This window comes from Kogia breviceps, chromosome 6 (genome assembly GCF_026419965.1).
Source record: "Kogia breviceps isolate mKogBre1 chromosome 6, mKogBre1 haplotype 1, whole genome shotgun sequence".
Classification (NCBI taxonomy): domain Eukaryota; kingdom Metazoa; phylum Chordata; class Mammalia; order Artiodactyla; family Physeteridae; genus Kogia; species Kogia breviceps.
Window position 1 is genome coordinate 117880052 of NC_081315.1, and position 19539 is coordinate 117899590.

At 38.1% G+C, this 19539-nt stretch overlaps 1 protein-coding gene across 1 annotated transcript; it reads left to right on the forward strand.

Moving 5' to 3' along the window:
- The first annotated feature begins 777 nt into the window (after positions 1–777).
- On the forward strand, positions 778–16412 carry RRH (retinal pigment epithelium-derived rhodopsin homolog). Its single transcript, XM_059066734.2, has 7 exons — positions 778–883; positions 6112–6302; positions 7842–7941; positions 8690–8843; positions 9762–9930; positions 14159–14337; positions 15634–16412. The coding sequence occupies exons 1-7, from the start codon at positions 778–780 to the stop codon at positions 15746–15748; spliced, it is 1014 nt and encodes a 337-aa protein (XP_058922717.1). The 3' UTR covers positions 15749–16412.
- Positions 16413–19539: the final 3127 nt, after the last annotated feature.

Consider the following 19539-nt stretch of genomic DNA (forward strand, 5'->3'; position numbering starts at 1 on the left):
TGAACTGAGGTGAATTGTGAAGTAGATCATGCTATATCCATAGTTTATTGACCTGGAATTTACGGTATGGCTTTAGGGGAAAAATTACAGACTGATTTTATATATACATAGCTCCCCATTTTTTGAAAAGAATGAAAAAAAAAGTGGAAGAAACCTCAAACAGTTGTATAAATATATGTTTCTATAAGCAATGAAAAGCAGAATATACACCAAACAATATTATTACCATTAGGGGAGTAAAATTTGGAAGGATGGGGGAGATTACTTCTTTACTTATCTCTAATGATTTAAATTGTTACGGAAAAAAACAAAAGGAATTGAAATGGAAAACTTGAAAGGGTCAAACAGAAAACAGGGACCTTAATCTGAATAGTTTTAGAGGACTAAGACTGGCTCTTAATTTTGAAACTGATTTCCAGCAGAAATCAGTTAAGTCAGGTCCTGATCTGATTTTCTGAGTTTGTTTATTGTTTAAATGGGATGTGTGCACTTGATAATCTTGGATATAAGGCTGATGCCGTAATTGGTTAAAATGTGTGTTGCTTGTTATTTCTCTTTATTTTGCTAATAAGCTTTTCCGTTCTTCTGGGAATTAAAAATCCTTTCCTCTTTAGCCCAATTAAATTTGTTAAGGGAGGGCCTCTATGAAAAGGCCCTTCTTTGAGGTCTTTAAGTGGAAATGATTGGTTCTGAAAATTCTTCCCTAGGTGGCTTTTGAAACATTTCATAGATATTGAAGGCCCATTATGAAGGCTATCGTGATATCTTCCCTCCAAAATGCTAAGGAATAATTTAGGCAACAGTTCAGACTCTAAAAATGAAGACGGCTCGGCCTTTTCACAGACTGAACACAATATTGTTGCAGCTTACTTGATTACGGCAGGTATGGATGTTTACTCCATTAACAGTTATTTTGTTTTTGAATAAGTGAAGAAAAGCAGAGGTTTTCAGCATAAGGTAGTAGAAAAAGCATGGGTTCAGAGATAATGTTTGAAGTTCTGTATTGTTGGCCAACCTTGACAAGTCACTTATCCTTTCTCAGTTGGGGTGCTCATGTGATAAATAAGGATGATAATACTTGCTCTACTTCCTGGCTGTAAAGTTCGAAAAGAGAATGTAGGTGAAAGAATAAATGGAAACATGGTTGATGGTGGTTAATATAACAAGTTATTTTGAATTTTGATAGGCAGTGAGAGCTGTGAAATGGGGCTGAGAAAAGTTTTCTATAAAATGAGTAATTATCCATATGTTTGGTTATTACATTGTCAAATTAGGTTTTTATTGGGGAATAGTGTGTACCGTGGCAAAAATGTATTTTTATAGCATTTACTATTCTCATACATACTTTCTGTAGTTTTGTCCTTGGTCGTGGAATCTAGTTAAGATCGAAAGATCCTGGAAAGAAAATTAAAGTTGTAAAAAGAGAGAGCAGAGTGTATTGTCACTGAGGACAGAGTTTGTAAATTGAGCTCATTTTCGAATGCTGTATTGGAAAACTGAGCTTTGGTTTTCATTTTTTAGTATCTTTGCAACAGTGAGCAAGTTTTTTATTCTTCCATTTTCATGTCTGTAAAATGGGGATAAGCTACTGTCACAATTGTTTTGAAGAGTAAAATTAAATAATGCACAAATACACCTAAATGATATATACAGTATATGTTGGACAAATGTTTCTTTCTCCCCACATACACACACTCATTGATGCATATATTGGATTAAGATAAAGACTTGTTGGCTGAAAAAAAGGGCTGAGGAAATTGACAATAGAAGTTCTCTGATTATCTTTTTTATGTATAGGTTGAATTGTGGTATTAATTTTATGCTTAGCAGTCACTTCATTTTCAACTTTATGCTTAGTAATGAGTTTTAGAAGTAACTTTTATTATTTTTTGGATTGACTTATGAAAATTTTCAAATATGTTCAAAAGTAGAGTAAAAACATAACAAATCCTACTGTACCCAGTTTATTCTTTATAATTGCTTAGTTTCCCCGTAATTCACAGAGTATTACTTCTGTGATAGAAAACGTGGTTCCTCAGCTAACTTTCATTTGAATACCTCTGTATGATAAGCACTGGATAAGTTCTGTTTTCTTTTTGATTTTTTTTTTTTCGGTGTTGCAACAGAAAGGAGAAAACAATATACTACTTAAAGAGATAAGCTCCTTATCACAATTACATAGAAGTACTTTGTGTACAAACTTTTGGTTTAGTTTGTTTTTGGTAGATGACCAAGAAAAGCTATCTATTTTGATCTGGTTACAAAAGAAGCATGCAAAGAAATTTTCCTGTTAAGAAAATACTCTTGCTGGTTCTTATCCCTGTAACAGTAACAATAACAGTAATAGTAATCTTACTATGATGACAATGATGACTTCTACTAGAATTACTATTACTACTGCTACTACTACTCCAACCACCACCGCCACCACTACTACTACTGCTACCACTACTAATGTTATTATTGGAATACTTGGTATATAGCAAGCACTGTTCTAAGTATTTACATATACAGAATAATTCATCCTTATGCTAATTCAGTAAGTAAATTTTATTTTCCCTGTTTACAGATAAAGAGTTTAAATAACTTTCCCAACACACACATCTACTAAGTAGCTACACCAGGATTTGAACTCAGGTATTTCGACTCTAGAACCCTCAGGTATAACTACAAGGATCAGTTTTATCAATACTATGAGTACGTGTTGTTTGTTTGTGTTTTTAGTAGATGAACTGAAGGGAGCATATCTAACTTCGTTATGATTTTTGTTCAAATGTTTATTGTTCTTTGGGTCCCCCAATCTTTCCCTTTAACAAAACTCACTTAAATGTCCAAATCGAAGCCAAAACTGAGGAAAAGAGTTTAGTCAAAGCATTTATTTCATTTGTTACTTTTACCAAGAGCCTATTTAGATTTTTCATTTTAAATTTAAGTTTTAGTTTAATATTTCTCTTAGATTGTTAGCTCTTACAAACGTTACCAACTTGAGCACTCTCCCTTTCTCCAGTTAATGCTGGGGAGCAAGAGGGCATGGCGAATTAAGGATCTGAAATAGATTCATTATGGGTGACTTGTAGGATGAAGTATGAGAGATACTAGGCTGAGAGGATGGCTGTGTACCAGCTAATGAAAGACCTAAGCTGTAAAGGCGATAGGGGAATCACTGAATGACATGATCCAATTTGTATTTTAGAAATGTGCTGTAGTGAGCTAAGAGACCAGGTAGGTGGACCCTGTGTGATTAAGATTAAAAAGACTTCTGGGGCTTCCCTGGTGGCGCAGTGGTTGAGAGTCCGCCTGCCAATGCAGGGGACACGGGTTCGTGCCCCGGTCCGGGGGGATCCCACATGCCGCCGAGCGGCTGGGCCCGTGAGCCATGGCTGCTGGGCCTGCGCGTCCGGAGCCTGTGCTCCGCAACGGGAGAGGCCACAACGGTGAGGGGCCCGTGTACCACAAAAAAAAAAAAAAAAAAAAAAAAAGACTTCTGAGGAGGAAGTAGTAGCTTTGGAGATAGAAATAGACACATTCAAGAGCTAGAAGTTAGAATTGATGGTTGGATGTGGAGACTGGGGGAGAAGGTGAGGGAGCATCAAAGATGACATCTAGGTTTCTCTTTTGGGCCACTGGATAGATGGTGAAGCTATTCTTCAAGATAGGAGCACATCTGGGGAAGAACATGTTTGGGTCAAGAGAGAAAATCTCTGGGTTCTGTTTGAGAGAAGTCCCATAAAAAGCTGCACACATGAGTTTGAATTTTTTGAGATTGATCTGGAAAGTAACAGCATATAGCCTTGAATCTGTGAAATCACTGAGTGTATATTGAATGTGAAAAGAAAGAAGGTCCAGGACAGAAACTTGGACAATGTATATATTTAATAAGGTAGAGATGAAGAAAGAAAGGCCAGGAAGTAGATTAAGAAGGATCTGCCAAAGAGATTGGAGGAGAGCCACAGAAGCCAAGGGGAAATTAACTGAACATAGACCTAACTACTAAATGATCTATTGTCTACTCATTAGAAAACACCTACAGCTAGGAAATAAAGCAGAGTGCCTGAGACAGCTGCAGAGAAAATAGAAAAAGGGTTAAATTGTTTACCTCATTCTCCCTGTTATATCTAAAACTGCCCCCAATGCACAATTACTTTATTCTGGTTGCATATTTGGTAGGCAAAAATTTACTGCACTGTGTTTTTATCTGACTTAAAAATCATCAAATCTGTAACTAGCCCAGAAAGATTCTTAAATTCACTAAACATTTTGGAGCTACAATACTAGATGCAAAAATACTGAGCCAAAGAATCATCTAATTTGATATCATTGTGCCTTAATTATGCTTGCAGGAATAACAGACATTAAGCAATATGAGTTTTAGTTGTCCGTTTATTAAATAAATCTGCTATATGTCATATATACAACATAGAAATGATTAGAAGCCTAAAATCTACACAGGAAGACTAGGCACGTATGAATTAAGTAATATAGCATCACGTAAGATAAAGTATAATATAAACAAGTACTTTGAGAATTTAGAGAAGAGAGGATACTATGCGGAGGACAAGTCTTTGGGGCAGAATTGGCCTTGAACAGAATTTTGAAGGGTAGCATTTGGAAAGGTAGAGGAAAGGAGTAGGGTGTTCCAAGTGGGAGAAATGAAAGCCGAAATTTACCACAAGCCTGGTGCATTTGATAAATAATTAGATGGAGGGCTTGTTTGACAAGTGTGAAAATTTGCTTAGAGAGCGTAAAAACAGATTGAGGCCAAGAGCCTGGAATACCAGGCTGGGACATGTGGACTTCATCCTGCAGACGTTGGGGTGTATTGGAGGTTTTGTGAAGAGCCTTGGTTAATTTTACGTTACAGAAAGTTTATTCTGCCAGCAGCATGCAGGAGGAAAGAACAGGAACCTGGAAGATTAGTATAACAGGATTTTCAATGGAAGTTTTGACGAAGGTGCCAAGATATAATAGAAGTTCTTCCTTGGCTGATACATTTGGGTGTTGGTGCTTGGAAACCTTCCCTCTCTCCGGCAATAGCTGGAGCTGATCACCAGAGTTCTCTTCATGATGGTGAACACCACTCTATTCCTTTTGTTCCTTACTCCTCCTTTAGCCCCTAGGAATCTGGTAATAGCTGTAGCCTCTCTCAGCTGTTAGGACCTAATATGGCCCACATCTGGCTTATGGGAAATGTGTGCATCCTTTGTTGCATGTAGAGAGTATTAAACAGGCTAACATGCACATCCAGTCCACTCAACAACATTTCTTGCTGTAAATGAAAACACTGGCATTCAGATTAAGAAGTCCAGTCATCAGTCTACCTGAATCCAGCCAATTGACTTGACTAGGGTGATATGGCCTGTGAGGCTTCTCAGTGGACCTGAAAGCCAGTCCGACTTCCTCTCTGGATAGCCAAACCTTGCAGTGTGCATTCTTCTATAGGGGTGTGTGTGTGTGTGTGTGTGTGTGTGTGTGTGTGTGTGTGTGTGTGTGTGTGTGTGTGTGTGTAAAATGAAGAATTTAGATTTGAACATGTTGAGTTTCAAGTGATATTGAAACAGTCATATGATCTTACATACTGTAGATGCTTAATAAATGTTTACTGGCAATGAATTGTATGAAAAGGGATGTGGGACTGGAGCAAATTTCAGGGATGGAAAGTGACAGAAGCACTGTTAGGATAGAATGATAGCTGAGGCTTGAGAAACTATAGAGAAAGGAGAGCCTCAGGCTTCAGGAAGGAGGATGAGAGAATTAAGCTGCCAAAGGAGATTGTATGATCATATGTATATCCTAAAAATCAGTGGTGGTGCTATCATGACATGCAAGGGAATAATATCAAGGACAGAGTGATCAATAGTGATGACATTAACACCAGTCTTTGGTGCTGGTTTATGCAATTGGTAGATTCTTTGTGCTTTAATTTTTATGTTTCTATTTTACAAAAGGGCTGTGAAGATATTACAACTAGCTTGAAGAATAGCTGAAGCTCTTCAAATAAACGAACCAAAACAGATTTGCTATATTTTTGAAGGAGCTTAAGTATTTAATTTGATTCTACTTTTACACATTCAAATTAAACAAAATGTGTGATTTTTTTGTTTATGTTCTCAGGTATGATAAGTGTTCTCAGCAACATAATAGTTCTGGGCATCTTCATTAAGTACAAGGAGCTTCGGACACCCACAAATGCAATTATCATTAACTTGGCTGTTACTGATATAGGGGTCAGTAGCATTGGCTACCCCATGTCTGCTGCTTCAGATCTGCATGGAAGTTGGAAGTTTGGACATGCAGGATGTCAGGTATTGGAGATCTTTAGAATCAAAGCAAAATAAAGTAGATTAAGAAAATGTACATTTAAATGTCTTTAAAAAAATCCCAAGGGTTTCAATCAAATAAGATTATGTAGGATAACAGATATGATGCTCTTAATAAAAATGGCTTTAGGAGTGACTGGGAAATATATTCTTTAATAAGAGAAATGAAATCAGTAGCCATCATTATATTTTCAAAATTTCCCCAACTCAAAGGAATAAACTAACAAAAAATTAGCAGTCAACTAGAGAAGAAAAGTGAACATTTGCATATTCAAATAAAAACTTGCATATTGCAAATTCAAAAAGGAATTACTCTGCTTTCATTTGAAACAATAAAATATTTAATGACTATGTCTAATATCTAAGTAATGTAGTTAAACTACATGTTGCTGATTTTTTTCTATGGAAAGTTCTCCATGAGAATTGCTGGTGAATATATCTACTATGATTTTTACTGACAAGAAAATAAATTAATTTGCATTAATGACTTAATTTTCAGTGATTTAATTTTCAGTGATTTTAATTAATTTTTTAAAACAGTTAGCTATTTTAAGCTATAAAACTATAGAATGAAAAGAGTAGAGAGTAGTGAATACCCATGTGTGCACCAACCAGCTTTATCAAATCTTAATGTTTTGCAATATGTGCTTCAGATCATTTGGGGTTTTTAAAAAATTTTTTCTTTTTTTCTTTGGCTGCACCATGTGGCTTGGCTTGCAGGATCTTAGTTCCCCAGCCAGGGATGGAACCCAGGCCCCGTCAGTGAAAGCATGGAGTCCTAACCACTGGACTGCCAGAGAATTCCCTGTTTCCAATTTTTTAAAACCACAAACAAGGCTTCAATAAATTGTTCTCATACATGTCTTTTTCTGCAATGTGTGAGAGTTTAGATACATTACTAGGAAAGGAATGGTTTGGTTGTAGATAATGTTTATCTTCAATTTGATCAGATGTGGACAAATTTCTCTCCAAAATGGTTGTGCCAGTTGCTAGAACTTCTATTACTCCACATTTTCTCCAACACTTGGGGTTGTCAGACTTTTGAATTTGTAGCATTTTGATGGATATAAAATAATATCTTATAATTTTCATTTCTTTCAAGATTTAATGTGATTGTACCTCTTATGTCATAAACATGCAGGTTTCCTCTTGTGTGAATAGCCCATTTTTCTGTTTGTCTTTTCCCCCTGTTTAATTGTCTGTCTTCTGAATAGCAGTCTTTTGTTGGTTACATGCATTGCACTTAATTTATGGTTTGTTTTTGTACTCCACAGAGTATGTATAGAAGTTTTACTTTAAGTCTTAACATTTTATAAAAAATTTATTTTAATTAATGAAGTCTCAAAACATTTTCTATAAATGCCTTTATTAAACCACTTATAATTTGACAATAGATGATATATTTTAAAATTAGTAAAATAAAAAACAGTGTATTTAAAATATATTTTAGCAATGGGATAAAAGTGTAAATGTCTCTTGGGAGGATGTGTAGAATGGTGGAATCTTTCCAATTTTGATCTTCAGATTTATGCTGGATTGAATATCTTTTTTGGAATGGCAAGTATTGGATTGCTCACAGTTGTGGCTGTGGATCGATACCTGACCATCTGCTGTCCTGATGCAGGTACAGCACTTTTCTCAGCTTTCTCAATGAACCCATTTTTGCCTAAGTACTGCTCGATACACATTCACTTCAAAATGTAAATGTAATGGCTTGCAACATGGTCAGTCATATTTCTCTGATAATCCTTGACTGAAAGTTTCAGTGATTTTTCTATTATACCTAGAATAAAACCCAAATTTCATAACACAACCTCCAAGGTCCCACGCATTCTGGCCCCTGGCTACCTTTCCAGTGTGGTCTGGGGTCCTCTCACTTTGGGGTACTAGCCAAACCCTTTCCCACTTTGGGGTCTTTGTAAGTGCTGTTTCCCTAGTCTTTCTCCATTTCTATCCTCTGACTGATCATTTTATCATTCAGGTTTCAGCTTAAATGTCTTTTTTTTTTTCAGAATGTGAATTCATGTAGATAGGTTTTGTGTGAACTAAACTGCTCTGTGAAGAATCTATTTGATGACAACTTTGAATAATCAGTTAAAACAAAATGAAGATATTTGGCTTCCCAGGTGGCACAGTGGTTGAAAGTCCACCTGCCGATACAGGGGGCACGGGTTCGTGACCCGGTATGGGAAGATGCCACATGCCGCAGAGCGGCTGGGCCTGTGAGCCATGGCTGCTGAGCCTGCGCGTCCGGAGCCTGTGCTCCGCAACGGGAGAGGCCACACAGTGAGAGGCCCGCGTACCGCAAAAAAAAAAAGATATGAATCACATCATTGGGAAATGACTTTGATGTTCCATATGTTTGTTAATAGGAAGAAGAATGACCACCAACACTTACATCAGCATGATTCTGGGGGCCTGGATCAATGGCCTCTTTTGGGCTTTGATGCCTATTGTTGGGTGGGCTAGTTATGCCCCAGATCCTACTGGGGCCACCTGTACCATAAACTGGCGGAAAAATGATGTGTAAGAGACATGTTTACACTTTATAATCAAATGCTTCTAGTGTAGACATTTTCTCACCATTTCAAATTTAAGGTCAGATCAAATGTTTCTCATACAGAGATGACAAAGAGCTTCCTTGGTATAGATGATATGGTTACAGCAGAGATGAATTGAGAAAAGTGACTTATGCTTATTTGCAAGGACAGGCCACCCAGCTCCCCTTGTCCCCTGCTCTGTTCCTTCCTCTGTCTTCTGGCAGCAAAGGCGAAACAGAGAATCCTTCCAATATCCGCACCTTAGAGGTAGGACCTGACGGGGGAAAGGAGTGTTAGTGGAGCTAGACAGTGTGCAGATCTGGCAAAAGTCCAGGCTTTCTTTTCTAGATGATCTGGTGATAAAGCATCTCCTGAGAATTATGCAGCAAAAGCACAGTCACTGCAAGGATTTGCTTGCTCATCAGTGATGCTTTTCTATATTTACCAGGGAAAAGGGGGTAATTTAGTTTATTAAAGGAAAGATTGTGAAGAAAAGCAAATAGAAAATTTCTAACTCAAACTAAACGTAAAACTTTTTAGATTTAGTGCAAGGTCAAAAAATAAATATTTTAGGCTTTACAGGCAAGACTGTCTCCATTGCAGCTATTCAACTCTGCCTGTGATAGCAGCCCTAGACTGTATGTAATGAATGTGGTTCCAATAAAATTATATTTACAAAGACAGGCAACAGGCTGGATTTGGCCCACAGGTCATAGTTTGCCGACCCCTAGTCCAAATGGACTCAAAGTCAAATACACTTCCTAAGCTATTTAATAATATAATGACTGCTGGACAGTGCCAGTGTTATTTCTGATAATTATCGTGTTTCCCTTACTCTATTTAGTATATTAAATGAGTAGTGATTTAATGTCATGATTTAATTATTTCCTTTTCTTACTTTCAGATCTTTTGTTTCTTACACCATGATGGTTGTTGCGATAAATTTTATTGTGCCCTTGATAATGATGTTTTACTGCTATTACCATGTCGCTCGATCCATTAAACATCATGCTACTAGTAACTGCACTGAGTATCTCAACAGAGATTGGTCAGATCAGGTAGATGTAACAAAGGTAAGACATTAAAATCCTTGAAAAGGTTTTGTAATCAAGCTTTTACATGGACATGGTTCCTTGACCCCTGCAGTTACCTCTCCCCAACTCGCAATTCTTACTCTCCGGCTCTTTTTTCTGGTGTTGGCCTCCATATTTCTTTTTTTTTTTTTTTTTTTTTTTGCGGTCCGCGGGCCTGTCACTGCTGTGGCCTCTCCCGTTGCGGAGCACAGGCTCCGGACGCGCAGGCTCAGCGGCCATGGCTCACGGGCCCAGCCACTCCGCTGCATGTGGGATCTTCCCGGACCGGGGCACGAACCCGTGTTCCCTGCATCGGCAGGCGGACTCTCAACCACTGTGCCACCCGGGAAGCCCGGCCTCCATATTTCTAAATGATGTGCTTATCTGCTGTTTTGGGTAATTTTTTAAAAAAAAATAAATTTATTTATTTATTTTTGGCTGTGTTGGGTCTTTGTTGCTGCACGTGGGCTTTCTCTAGCTGTGACGAGCAGGGGCTACTCTTCATTGCCTTGCGTGGGCTCCTTATTGCAGTGGCTTCTTTTGTTGTGAGGCATGAGCTCTAGGCGTGCGGGCTCAGTAGTTGCGGCGCACGGGCTTAGTCACTCTGCGGCATGTGGGATCTTCCCGGACCAGGGCTCGAACCCGTGTCCCCTGCATTGGCAGATGGAATCTTAACCACTGTGCCACCAGGGAAGCCCTGTTTTAGGTATTTTTCTTTGCTGTTACTTCTTGATTTCCTACTATAGACAAAGAAAATTTTTCTTATAACACCAACCTTTCCTACTCCTCCCCACCAACATTTATCTCATCTTATCAGTAAAATGTTAATATTTAGTTAGATGAAGAGCCAATTTTACATTATTGTGATTATCTAAATTTTATTTATTGAAAATCTCTGTAAGACTATGATTTATATTTCTTTTTTTATACAACTTTTCCCCCTTTGGAGTTAACAATTCATTCCTTTTCTCTTTCTCTTCCTCCATTCATCTCTCTCCCCTTCTCTCCTCTCCCTCTCTCTCTCTGTAGCTTTGTTTGCTGACTCTTCTGTGTATCTGTCACTAATTCATCTCTAAATTCTCCACCAGCAGCTTCAGTCTCCTCTTAGTATTTTCAAATACATCAGAGACTAAGTCGACTTTATCCTTTTCTTGGTGCTTCCCTCCTGACACCCACCAGATCTCTTGCCCTAGTCTACACTGCTGTTCTTTAGGATGACTACCTAGGAAGCTAGTATCCCCACATCTCCTTTGTCACCAGCTGGGAATGCCTTTGGCTTGTCTAGTAGATAAGATAGCCCGTTTTCTGGATTGCATGTCTTCCCTTTTTTTTTTTGGTTAACTCCTTCACATTTGGTGTAACACATTCTCTAATAGAGTCCTGAGAAGGTCACAAGGAAGTCAAATTTTTAAGATTTTGCATGCCTGAAAATGTGTTAATTCTATGATCATATTTGACCAATTGTTTGCTTGGTACGGAATTCTAAGTAGAAAAATGACTTTCAAAGAATTTTGAAGGCATTACTCTATATAGTCTCTCGGCTTCAGGTGTCACTATTGAGAAGGCTGACAGCATTCCAGTGATCTGCATTCTCTCTGGAAGTGTGATTTTATCTGTGTCTCCAGTTTTCTGAAATGTCATGCCAATATGCCTTGGTGTGGCTCTTTATTCACCCACGTTCTGGGTACTGGGTGAATGCTTTCTATGTCGAGACTCAGTTCTTCCCTTCTGGGAGTTTTCTTGTATTATTTCTCTGGTGAGTTTCCCCTCCCATTTTGTTTTCTCTGTTCTCTTTTTCTGGAACTCTTTTTATTTGAGTATTTAATCTCCTGGATTTGTCTTAATTTTCTTAAATATTCTCTCCTGCATTATTTCTGTTTTTTGTTTTGTTTTTATTTATTTATTTATTTTTGGCTGTGTTGGGTCTTCATTGCTGCACGCGGGCTTTCTCTAGTTGTGGTGAGCAGGGGTTACTCTTTGTTGCAGTGTGCGGGCTTCTCATTGCAGTGGCTTCTCTTGTTGCGGAGCATAGGCTCTAGGCATGCAGGCTTCAGTAGTTGTGGTGCACGGGCTTAGTGGCTCTGTGGTATGTGGGATCTTCCTGGAGTAGGGCTCGAACCCATGTCCCATGCATTGGCAGGCAGATTCTTAACCACTGCACCACCAGGGAAGTCCCCTGTTTGTTTTTGTTTCTACTTTCTTTTTTTTTTTAAGTTTTTTTTTTTTTTTGATGTGGACCATTTTTAAAGTCTTTATTGAATTTGTTAACAATATTCCTTCTGTTTTATGCTTTGGTTTTTTGGCCGGGAGGCCTGTGGGATCTTAGCTCCCCAAACAGCGATTGAACCCACACCCCCTGCATTGGATGGCAAAGTCTTAATGACTGGACCGCCAGGGAAGTCCCTGTTTCTACTTTCTGAGAGATTTCCTCAACCATGTCCAGGACTGGGATTGGGTGAGGAGAGTGAGGCTCAAGCCTGGGGTGCAAAATTTAAGCAGGTGCCAAAAAGCTCAGTAATCAAAAAATCAAGTAGTTAGTACAGTATTTTAAAAAATCAAAATCTATGTAGAAAATCCACATTGAACAAAATATAAAATATTAAATAAAGACAGGATTTGACCCTGAACTTGGCACAGTTCACCTTATTTACCTCACCCTTACCCTGGCTGACCATACATTTCAGCCTTCCTATTGCATTTTAAAAATTCTGCTTTCACTTTTATAGATGAGATAGAAGCATTATTTTATACTCTGTACTTCTTTTTGATAGCATCCTCCTCTTGTTTAATGCATGTGTATCTTCTCTCATTTCTCTGATGATATTGTGTATATATTTACATTTTCCTTCTGTTCATCACATTTTTTTTTTCCCCGAGTTCCTGCACTGTTTTGGTCTCTGCCTGTCAGTTTGTGTGTTTCCTCAATGTCTGGTGATCAGTGACTGTCCCTGCATATTTAAGAGTGATGCGTTAAAAAGTTGATTGTGAGCTCTTGCTGTGCTCTTTCACTGGCTTATGTCTGTTGAGGGGGTGGTTCTGATGATCTGTATCTCTGGGTATTTTCTTCTGTGCTGGTCAGTTTCCAAGGAGAGAAGATTCTTTCACCTTTCTGGGAAGGAGGTACAAGTCTGTGTACCCACATTCTCATGGCTCAGTGCAGGGAAGGGACAGCGTGCAGCCCCCCTCTTTTCAGGACACTATGCCAGCTCTCAGCTGAGGCCAGTGTCCCCCAGTCCCAAGTTTCCCTGCTTTACCCTCTCTTATACTGACCCTTGGGATTCTTCTGGGGAGAGGGGGCTGTTTCCTAGCTGAATAGAGAGGGGATTTAGAAGTCTAAATGCTTCTTTTTGCAGATTTTAATGAGTTTTTGTGTTTTAGGTTCCAAGTGCAGCCCCACATTCAGAACTGTCACCTCCAATTCCTGAGACTTTCTGTAGTTCTGTGGAGTGGATTCAACTGTACCTGATTTTCCCTCATTCCTGGCTCTTTAAAATTAAAAAAAATTAAAAAAAATCATTCTCAGGTCTGATAAGTAATATGCCACTTGTCTAATGGTTATTCAATTTTAACTTTTACAAAGTGTCTAATCTGTGGTTCTCAGACCTTACGCGTTGATGTCTTTTTAAACCTTTACTATCGTTTTAGTGGGCAATCAGGAGGGAGCAATGTACAACGATAATTTTTCATTCAAACAAAATGTAAGGGTAGCTCCTTTACAAAATTATCTGCACTGTACGCGTTATGTGTGATTCATTATATACCAAGCTCAAATGGCCTATATGAGAATTCATGGAGCTCAATAGAGGACTTTTTTTCACGTTGAGTTTAGAAAGTTAGAAAGTTGTTTTTTAGATTAGCAGATGAGAGTGAGGAAAAGAAAACACAACTCCAGCAGCCGGTAGCAGCAGCACCGTCACTCCAGGTGACCAGGAGCGGGCCCTTCTGCCTGTCATCCAAGCCAGCTTCTGTACTCTCCTGGCTCACCCAGAGGAGGTGGGCACTCTTCACATTTGCGTGCCAGTCTGTCCACCTCACATGCTTTTGTTATCATAGATGACCTCAGGCACATTAGCAAAGTATGAGGGGAAAATTCAGTTTTTCATCTGTGTCTTCAACAACATAAATTCATTCATGTTCAAATCCAGACAATTTTTCATGCAGTTTAAGATATATTAGTTATTCTGATATTTAAGATATTGGGTTTGGCGAATATTGATTTCTTTTACAGATGTCTGTGATAATGATACTCATGTTTCTGGTGGCATGGTCCCCGTATTCCATCGTGTGCTTATGGGCTTCTTTTGGTGACCCAAAGAAGATTCCTCCCTCAGTGGCCATCCTAGCTCCACTGTTTGCAAAATCTTCTACATTCTACAATCCCTGTATTTATGTGATTGCTAATAAAAAGTAAGTTATGTCTAAAATGCTTCTCTACTAAAAAACGCGTATACAGAAACAATGTGAAAAAGGCAATGAATAATGTTCTAAAACTTTTGGGGAGGTAAGTGACAGAAACTCACTTCAGATGAATGTAAAAGTTATTTGGTTCATGCAACTTGAGAAGCATTTAGGACCTTAAATGTCTAGGGCTCCAGTTCTGTGACAGGCTCTTCCCACACAGAGGCAAGATAATCACGGGTAACTCAAGACCCAAGTTCCACAAGCTAAGCATCCCCAAATGTGAATTTCGTCTCACATGTCTTTCTGCCAGAAGCAGCCCTGGATGGTCATTGGGGAGCTCAGCTTGGATCACATGGTTACCCCATTTAAAATACGTGGAATTGGTTTTGCAAAGAAGAGAGTAGTTCTATTACTGGAAAATGGACAAAGAAAGGCCAGTTGGACTCCCTAAGTGGGTAACATAGTTGTATATTTACTAGGAGGAAGACGTATTATTCAAACGCAAGGAAAAATTCAGTGCTAACATAAAGGGCTTCAGGAGTGTGTAGTCACTCAGGGTAGTTGAAAATCTTCCCCTTCCCCCTTTGTTGAGCCTCTGAGCAAGGATTTCTTTCCTGCCTCCTCCGTGAAGCTTAGACTACTTCATTTCCCGTTACTGCTTAAAGATGTAACAGTAGATGAACCAATCTACAGTAGATTGGGATGAACCAATCTACTGTGCTTAAATATTTGACCAGAAAAATCTCAGTAGAGGTGAAGTAATTTGATCCTGGAATGCCAATGCTGCTTTTATTACACTTATGTATTTATGCACATGTTAGGAAAGCAACTTTAGCCACAGATATATGAAGAAACAAAAACTTTTAAGAAGCAGACCACATAAGAAGCATAAAGAACACATTTTAAATTCAGAGTCTCTTGGTAGTTCTTTAGGAAAGGTCAGGCATTCTCAAGCTCCTCTTAATTTAAACTGGCTTTTGCTCAGAAGAACAAATGCATGAAATACACATCCTTAGTTCAAGTAAATAATTCCTTGCAAATGACGTTAGATGCACCCTCTTAGACATAATTAGTGGTTTTTATTAAGTGTCTTCAATGTTAATAGTGGTGCACAAGTGGTCTTTAACTGTGTCATACACTTGATACATTGACCAAGGGTCTCAACAGCAGATGTTAAAGCTGGAAGCAGAAATTTATCTGGAGATGCCAGTTGGTAGTAGTGGCATCTTAGCCATGTTTGAGAGTACTCTAACAGTGCCAGGTCCTCATGGGTAATGCCAGATTTTCCCTTTTTTATTGTAGGTTCCGGAGGGCGATGCTTGCCATGTTCAAATGTCAGACTCACCAAGCAATGCCCGTGGCGAGTATCTTACCAATGGATGTACTACAAAACCCACTGAGTTCTGGAAAAGTCTGAAATAAGAGGAAAGCACACATTATCAAAACATTTGCTTTACTTTTTTTTCCAATGATTTAATTTCACTTAAAATCTGAGCCCATTTCAATCAAATGCAGACATAGAGGATTCTCCTAATAGACTGTAGATTTCTCATGTGTAGTTTGTAAGTTCTTCTGTTGGTGCACTGGCCACTTTAGGGAATGTTTCATTGTTTCCTTATATGTAAACTTATTGCTTATCTCCTTTAATGAATAGAGGCACATGAGATTAAGGCCTCTTCTCTTTCTCCCTATCATGGCATGTATTACACTGTACCTGGTATCTTGCCTGGTCCCTCCATTAGATCAGAAGCAACTGCTATTTTAATGTTAGAATAAATTAATAATAATAATAAGTAATAGTCTTTAATAAATAATTACTGAAATGAGTTGTTGGATGTTTCCAGCTAGAATGGAAAACATTTTTAGCACTTCACAATTTAAAAAATTTAATACAATTACTTATTAACAGCCTACTTAATAAAAATGATCAAATGAATATTAAGCACTATTGCTTTTAAATCACATCAGTCAATGCACATATATATTTTATATAGCAATTTATAATCTGTGCATACTATTATGTGTTCTGCATTTTTAATTACTGTTTTCATGTGTATGTATTTCCATATATTTGGCACTAGAATTAAGTTTAATCAGAGTGAGGGTTTTTGTATGTTTGTGGTTTTTTTCCTATCTTTTGTTTTATTGATGAAAAAAATTAATCAATAGTCAGTGTAAGAAAGAAATGGAAAATTTTACTTGAGCCAACCTCAAGATTATATCCCAAGAGACAGTCTTTCAGAAAGCTCTGAGGACTGTTCCAAAGAGGTAAGGTGGGAGGCCAGTATATAGTACAATCAAGTACACATCTTGGTAGAAGGTTACTGCTATATGCAAGGAATAGATATATTAGTTAATGTTTTTAGTGCTTTTCTAAGTTTGGGAAGATGCAAAGATCTGGGTTCATAAAATTTTCTCCTGAAAATATCTAACTATGAGGGCTGGTTCAGCTAGTTTTCCCTGAGAACTAAGTGCCTCTTCACCCTGAATTCCTTTCAGGGTGTATTGTAGGTCCGTGACTACAGTGCCTAATGACTTGATTCTTGTAGAACTGGATAGTGGGCAATATCTTTATTTTATAATCCCCTCCTTTTTGGTCATGATTTTGACCAAGGTTTGAGAGGCATTTCGTGACCAATTTGTCCCACAGTGCTAGGAATGCTCATTCCCAGTTCAAGCAAGGATTTTGTTGATAGGCCACTCAGTGTGCTATTACTGGACTAGGCCTTGTTAGCAGTAGCCAAAGCCTCTGGACCGCCTGTCTTACTAGTCTGCTATGGTCCGGGAACTGATTCCTTCTTGTTACTTCTTTGCATATCTAGAGTTACACCGTTACAGTCATTGATCTTACTGTAGAACTATATATTTGGTCAATTGTTTTAAGTTGTCTAGTCATAATTATTTTTATCAGAGGTTTAGTCACACATTTAGTAATGCAAGAAACAATAATTTATAAAATAGGCTGAATAATGAAAGGATGCTCAACATCACTAATCATTAGAGAAATGCGAATCAAAGCTACAGTGAGGTATCACCTCGCACCAGTCAGAATGGCCATCATCAAAATATCTACAAACAATAAATGCTGGAGAGGATGTGGAGAAAAGGGAACCCTCTTGCACTGTTGGTGGGAATGTTAATTGATATAGCCACTATGGAGAACAGTATGGAGGTTCCTTAAACTAAAAATAGTGTGATGAATTAGGAGATTGGGATTGACATATACACTAATATGTATAAAATGGATAACTAATAAGAACCTGCTGTATAAAAAAATAAAATAAAATTCAAAAAATAAACAAAACCAAAAACTAAAAATAGAACTACCATACGACCCAGCCATCCCACTACTGGGCATATACACTGAGAAAACCATAATTTCAGAAAGAGTCATGTACCACAATGTTCATTGCAGCACTATTTACAATAGCCAGGACATGGAAGCAACCTAAGTGTCCATCAACAGATGAATGGGTAAAGAAGATGTGGCACATATATACAGTGGGATATTAGCCATAAAAAGAAATGAAATTGAGTTATTTGTATTGGAGTGGATGGACCTCAGGTCTGTCATAACAGAGTGAAGTAAGTCAGAAAGAAAAACAAATACCGTATGCTAACACATATATATGGAATTAAAAAAAAAAAGGTTCTGAAGAACCTAGGGGCAGGACAGGGATAAAGACGCAGACGTAGAGAATGGACTTGAGGACACGGGCAGGGGGAAGGGTAAACTGGGACGAAGTGAGAGTGGCATGGACATATATACACTACCAAATGTAAAATAGATAGCTAGTGGGAAGCAGCCTTATAGCACAAGGAGATCAGCTCGGTGCTTTGTGACCACCTAGGGGGTGGGATAGGGAGGGTGGGAGGGAGATGCAAGAGGGAGGGGATATGGGGATATACGTATACGTATAGCTAATTCACTTTGTTATACAGCAGAAACTAACACAACAATGTAAAGCAATTATACTCCAATAAAGACGTTAAAAAAATAGGCTGAATATAAGTAACATAGCTAGTAACATTAATAAGGTCATAAGTAAGTATTTAAGCTAAGAACTTCCACTAGATGCCCAGTGTATCCCCAGGTCACCTGGCCCAGTCTGTTCTGTACTAATCGTAGACCAATAGTGGACATTTAAATTGCTTTCAATTCTTAGGTTTATGGATGAACCACTGGGAATATTTTAGTACAAATACTTTTTTGGGGGGGATGGGATTATTCTGTTTGAGTGTTTCCTCAGGCTAGAATTACTAGATAAAAATATCTAGAAACAGTATTATTGTTGCTAACTTGCTCTCTGGAAGGATTGAACTAATTTGCACTGCCACTGTCAGTGAATGAGTTCACTTTCCCCATCATATTCCTGCTAATAGTGCTGTATCAATTTTTTTAAACTATAAGCTATATATTATAACAAATTCATTTTATTTCACATTTCCTTAACTGCTAGTGAGGCTGTGTATCTTTGCATATTGTATTTTCTTTTTTAAAATTTTTTTGTAATTTGTCTCTTTAGGCCCTTTGGCTGCATATAAAGGAAAATAAGGGCATTAGTCCTATATATATACAACTGTCTCTATATATTTGGAATCGTAAACTGCCCTAATAATCTCTTAATTTATTTCCCCATCTTCTGCCTTTCTCCACTGCAATCAATGCATCAAGTTTATAACTAGAATAACTTTTTAAAAATAAAATTCCAATCCCCCAAACCTTCAGCTCAAAAAATCTTCAATCACCTGCCAAGTAAGTATAAATCTGTCAGTTGGACTTTCATGACCCTCTTCAACATGGTCCCACAGGGACTTTTCAGGCTTTTGTCTTTCCCCTTGGCCAAATTAAATGTTTAGTGTTCCCAGAGAGCTCTGAGTGTCTTTGTGCCACTAGCTCTTTTCTTGTCCTATCCTCTGTAGCTGAGCCATTTACAGAGGAAGCACAGTGAGGGTCTGAGCCCAAAGGCACAGAACCAGTATATGGCAGGGACAATATATGTAATATTGTTTAGAAATTGTTTCAGAGTTCCAATTTGCGAAAGCTTGGACTCATTTCCAGCAATAATCAAGGGACAACTTTGCTTCAAGCATAAAGGACTTCAACATTGTAATTATATTTTAATACCACATTAGTCAATTAATTTGCTTCTATGAAGAGACTGGGAAGACCCAGCTTTGGTTACGTATCTCCCTCTAACCTCTTAG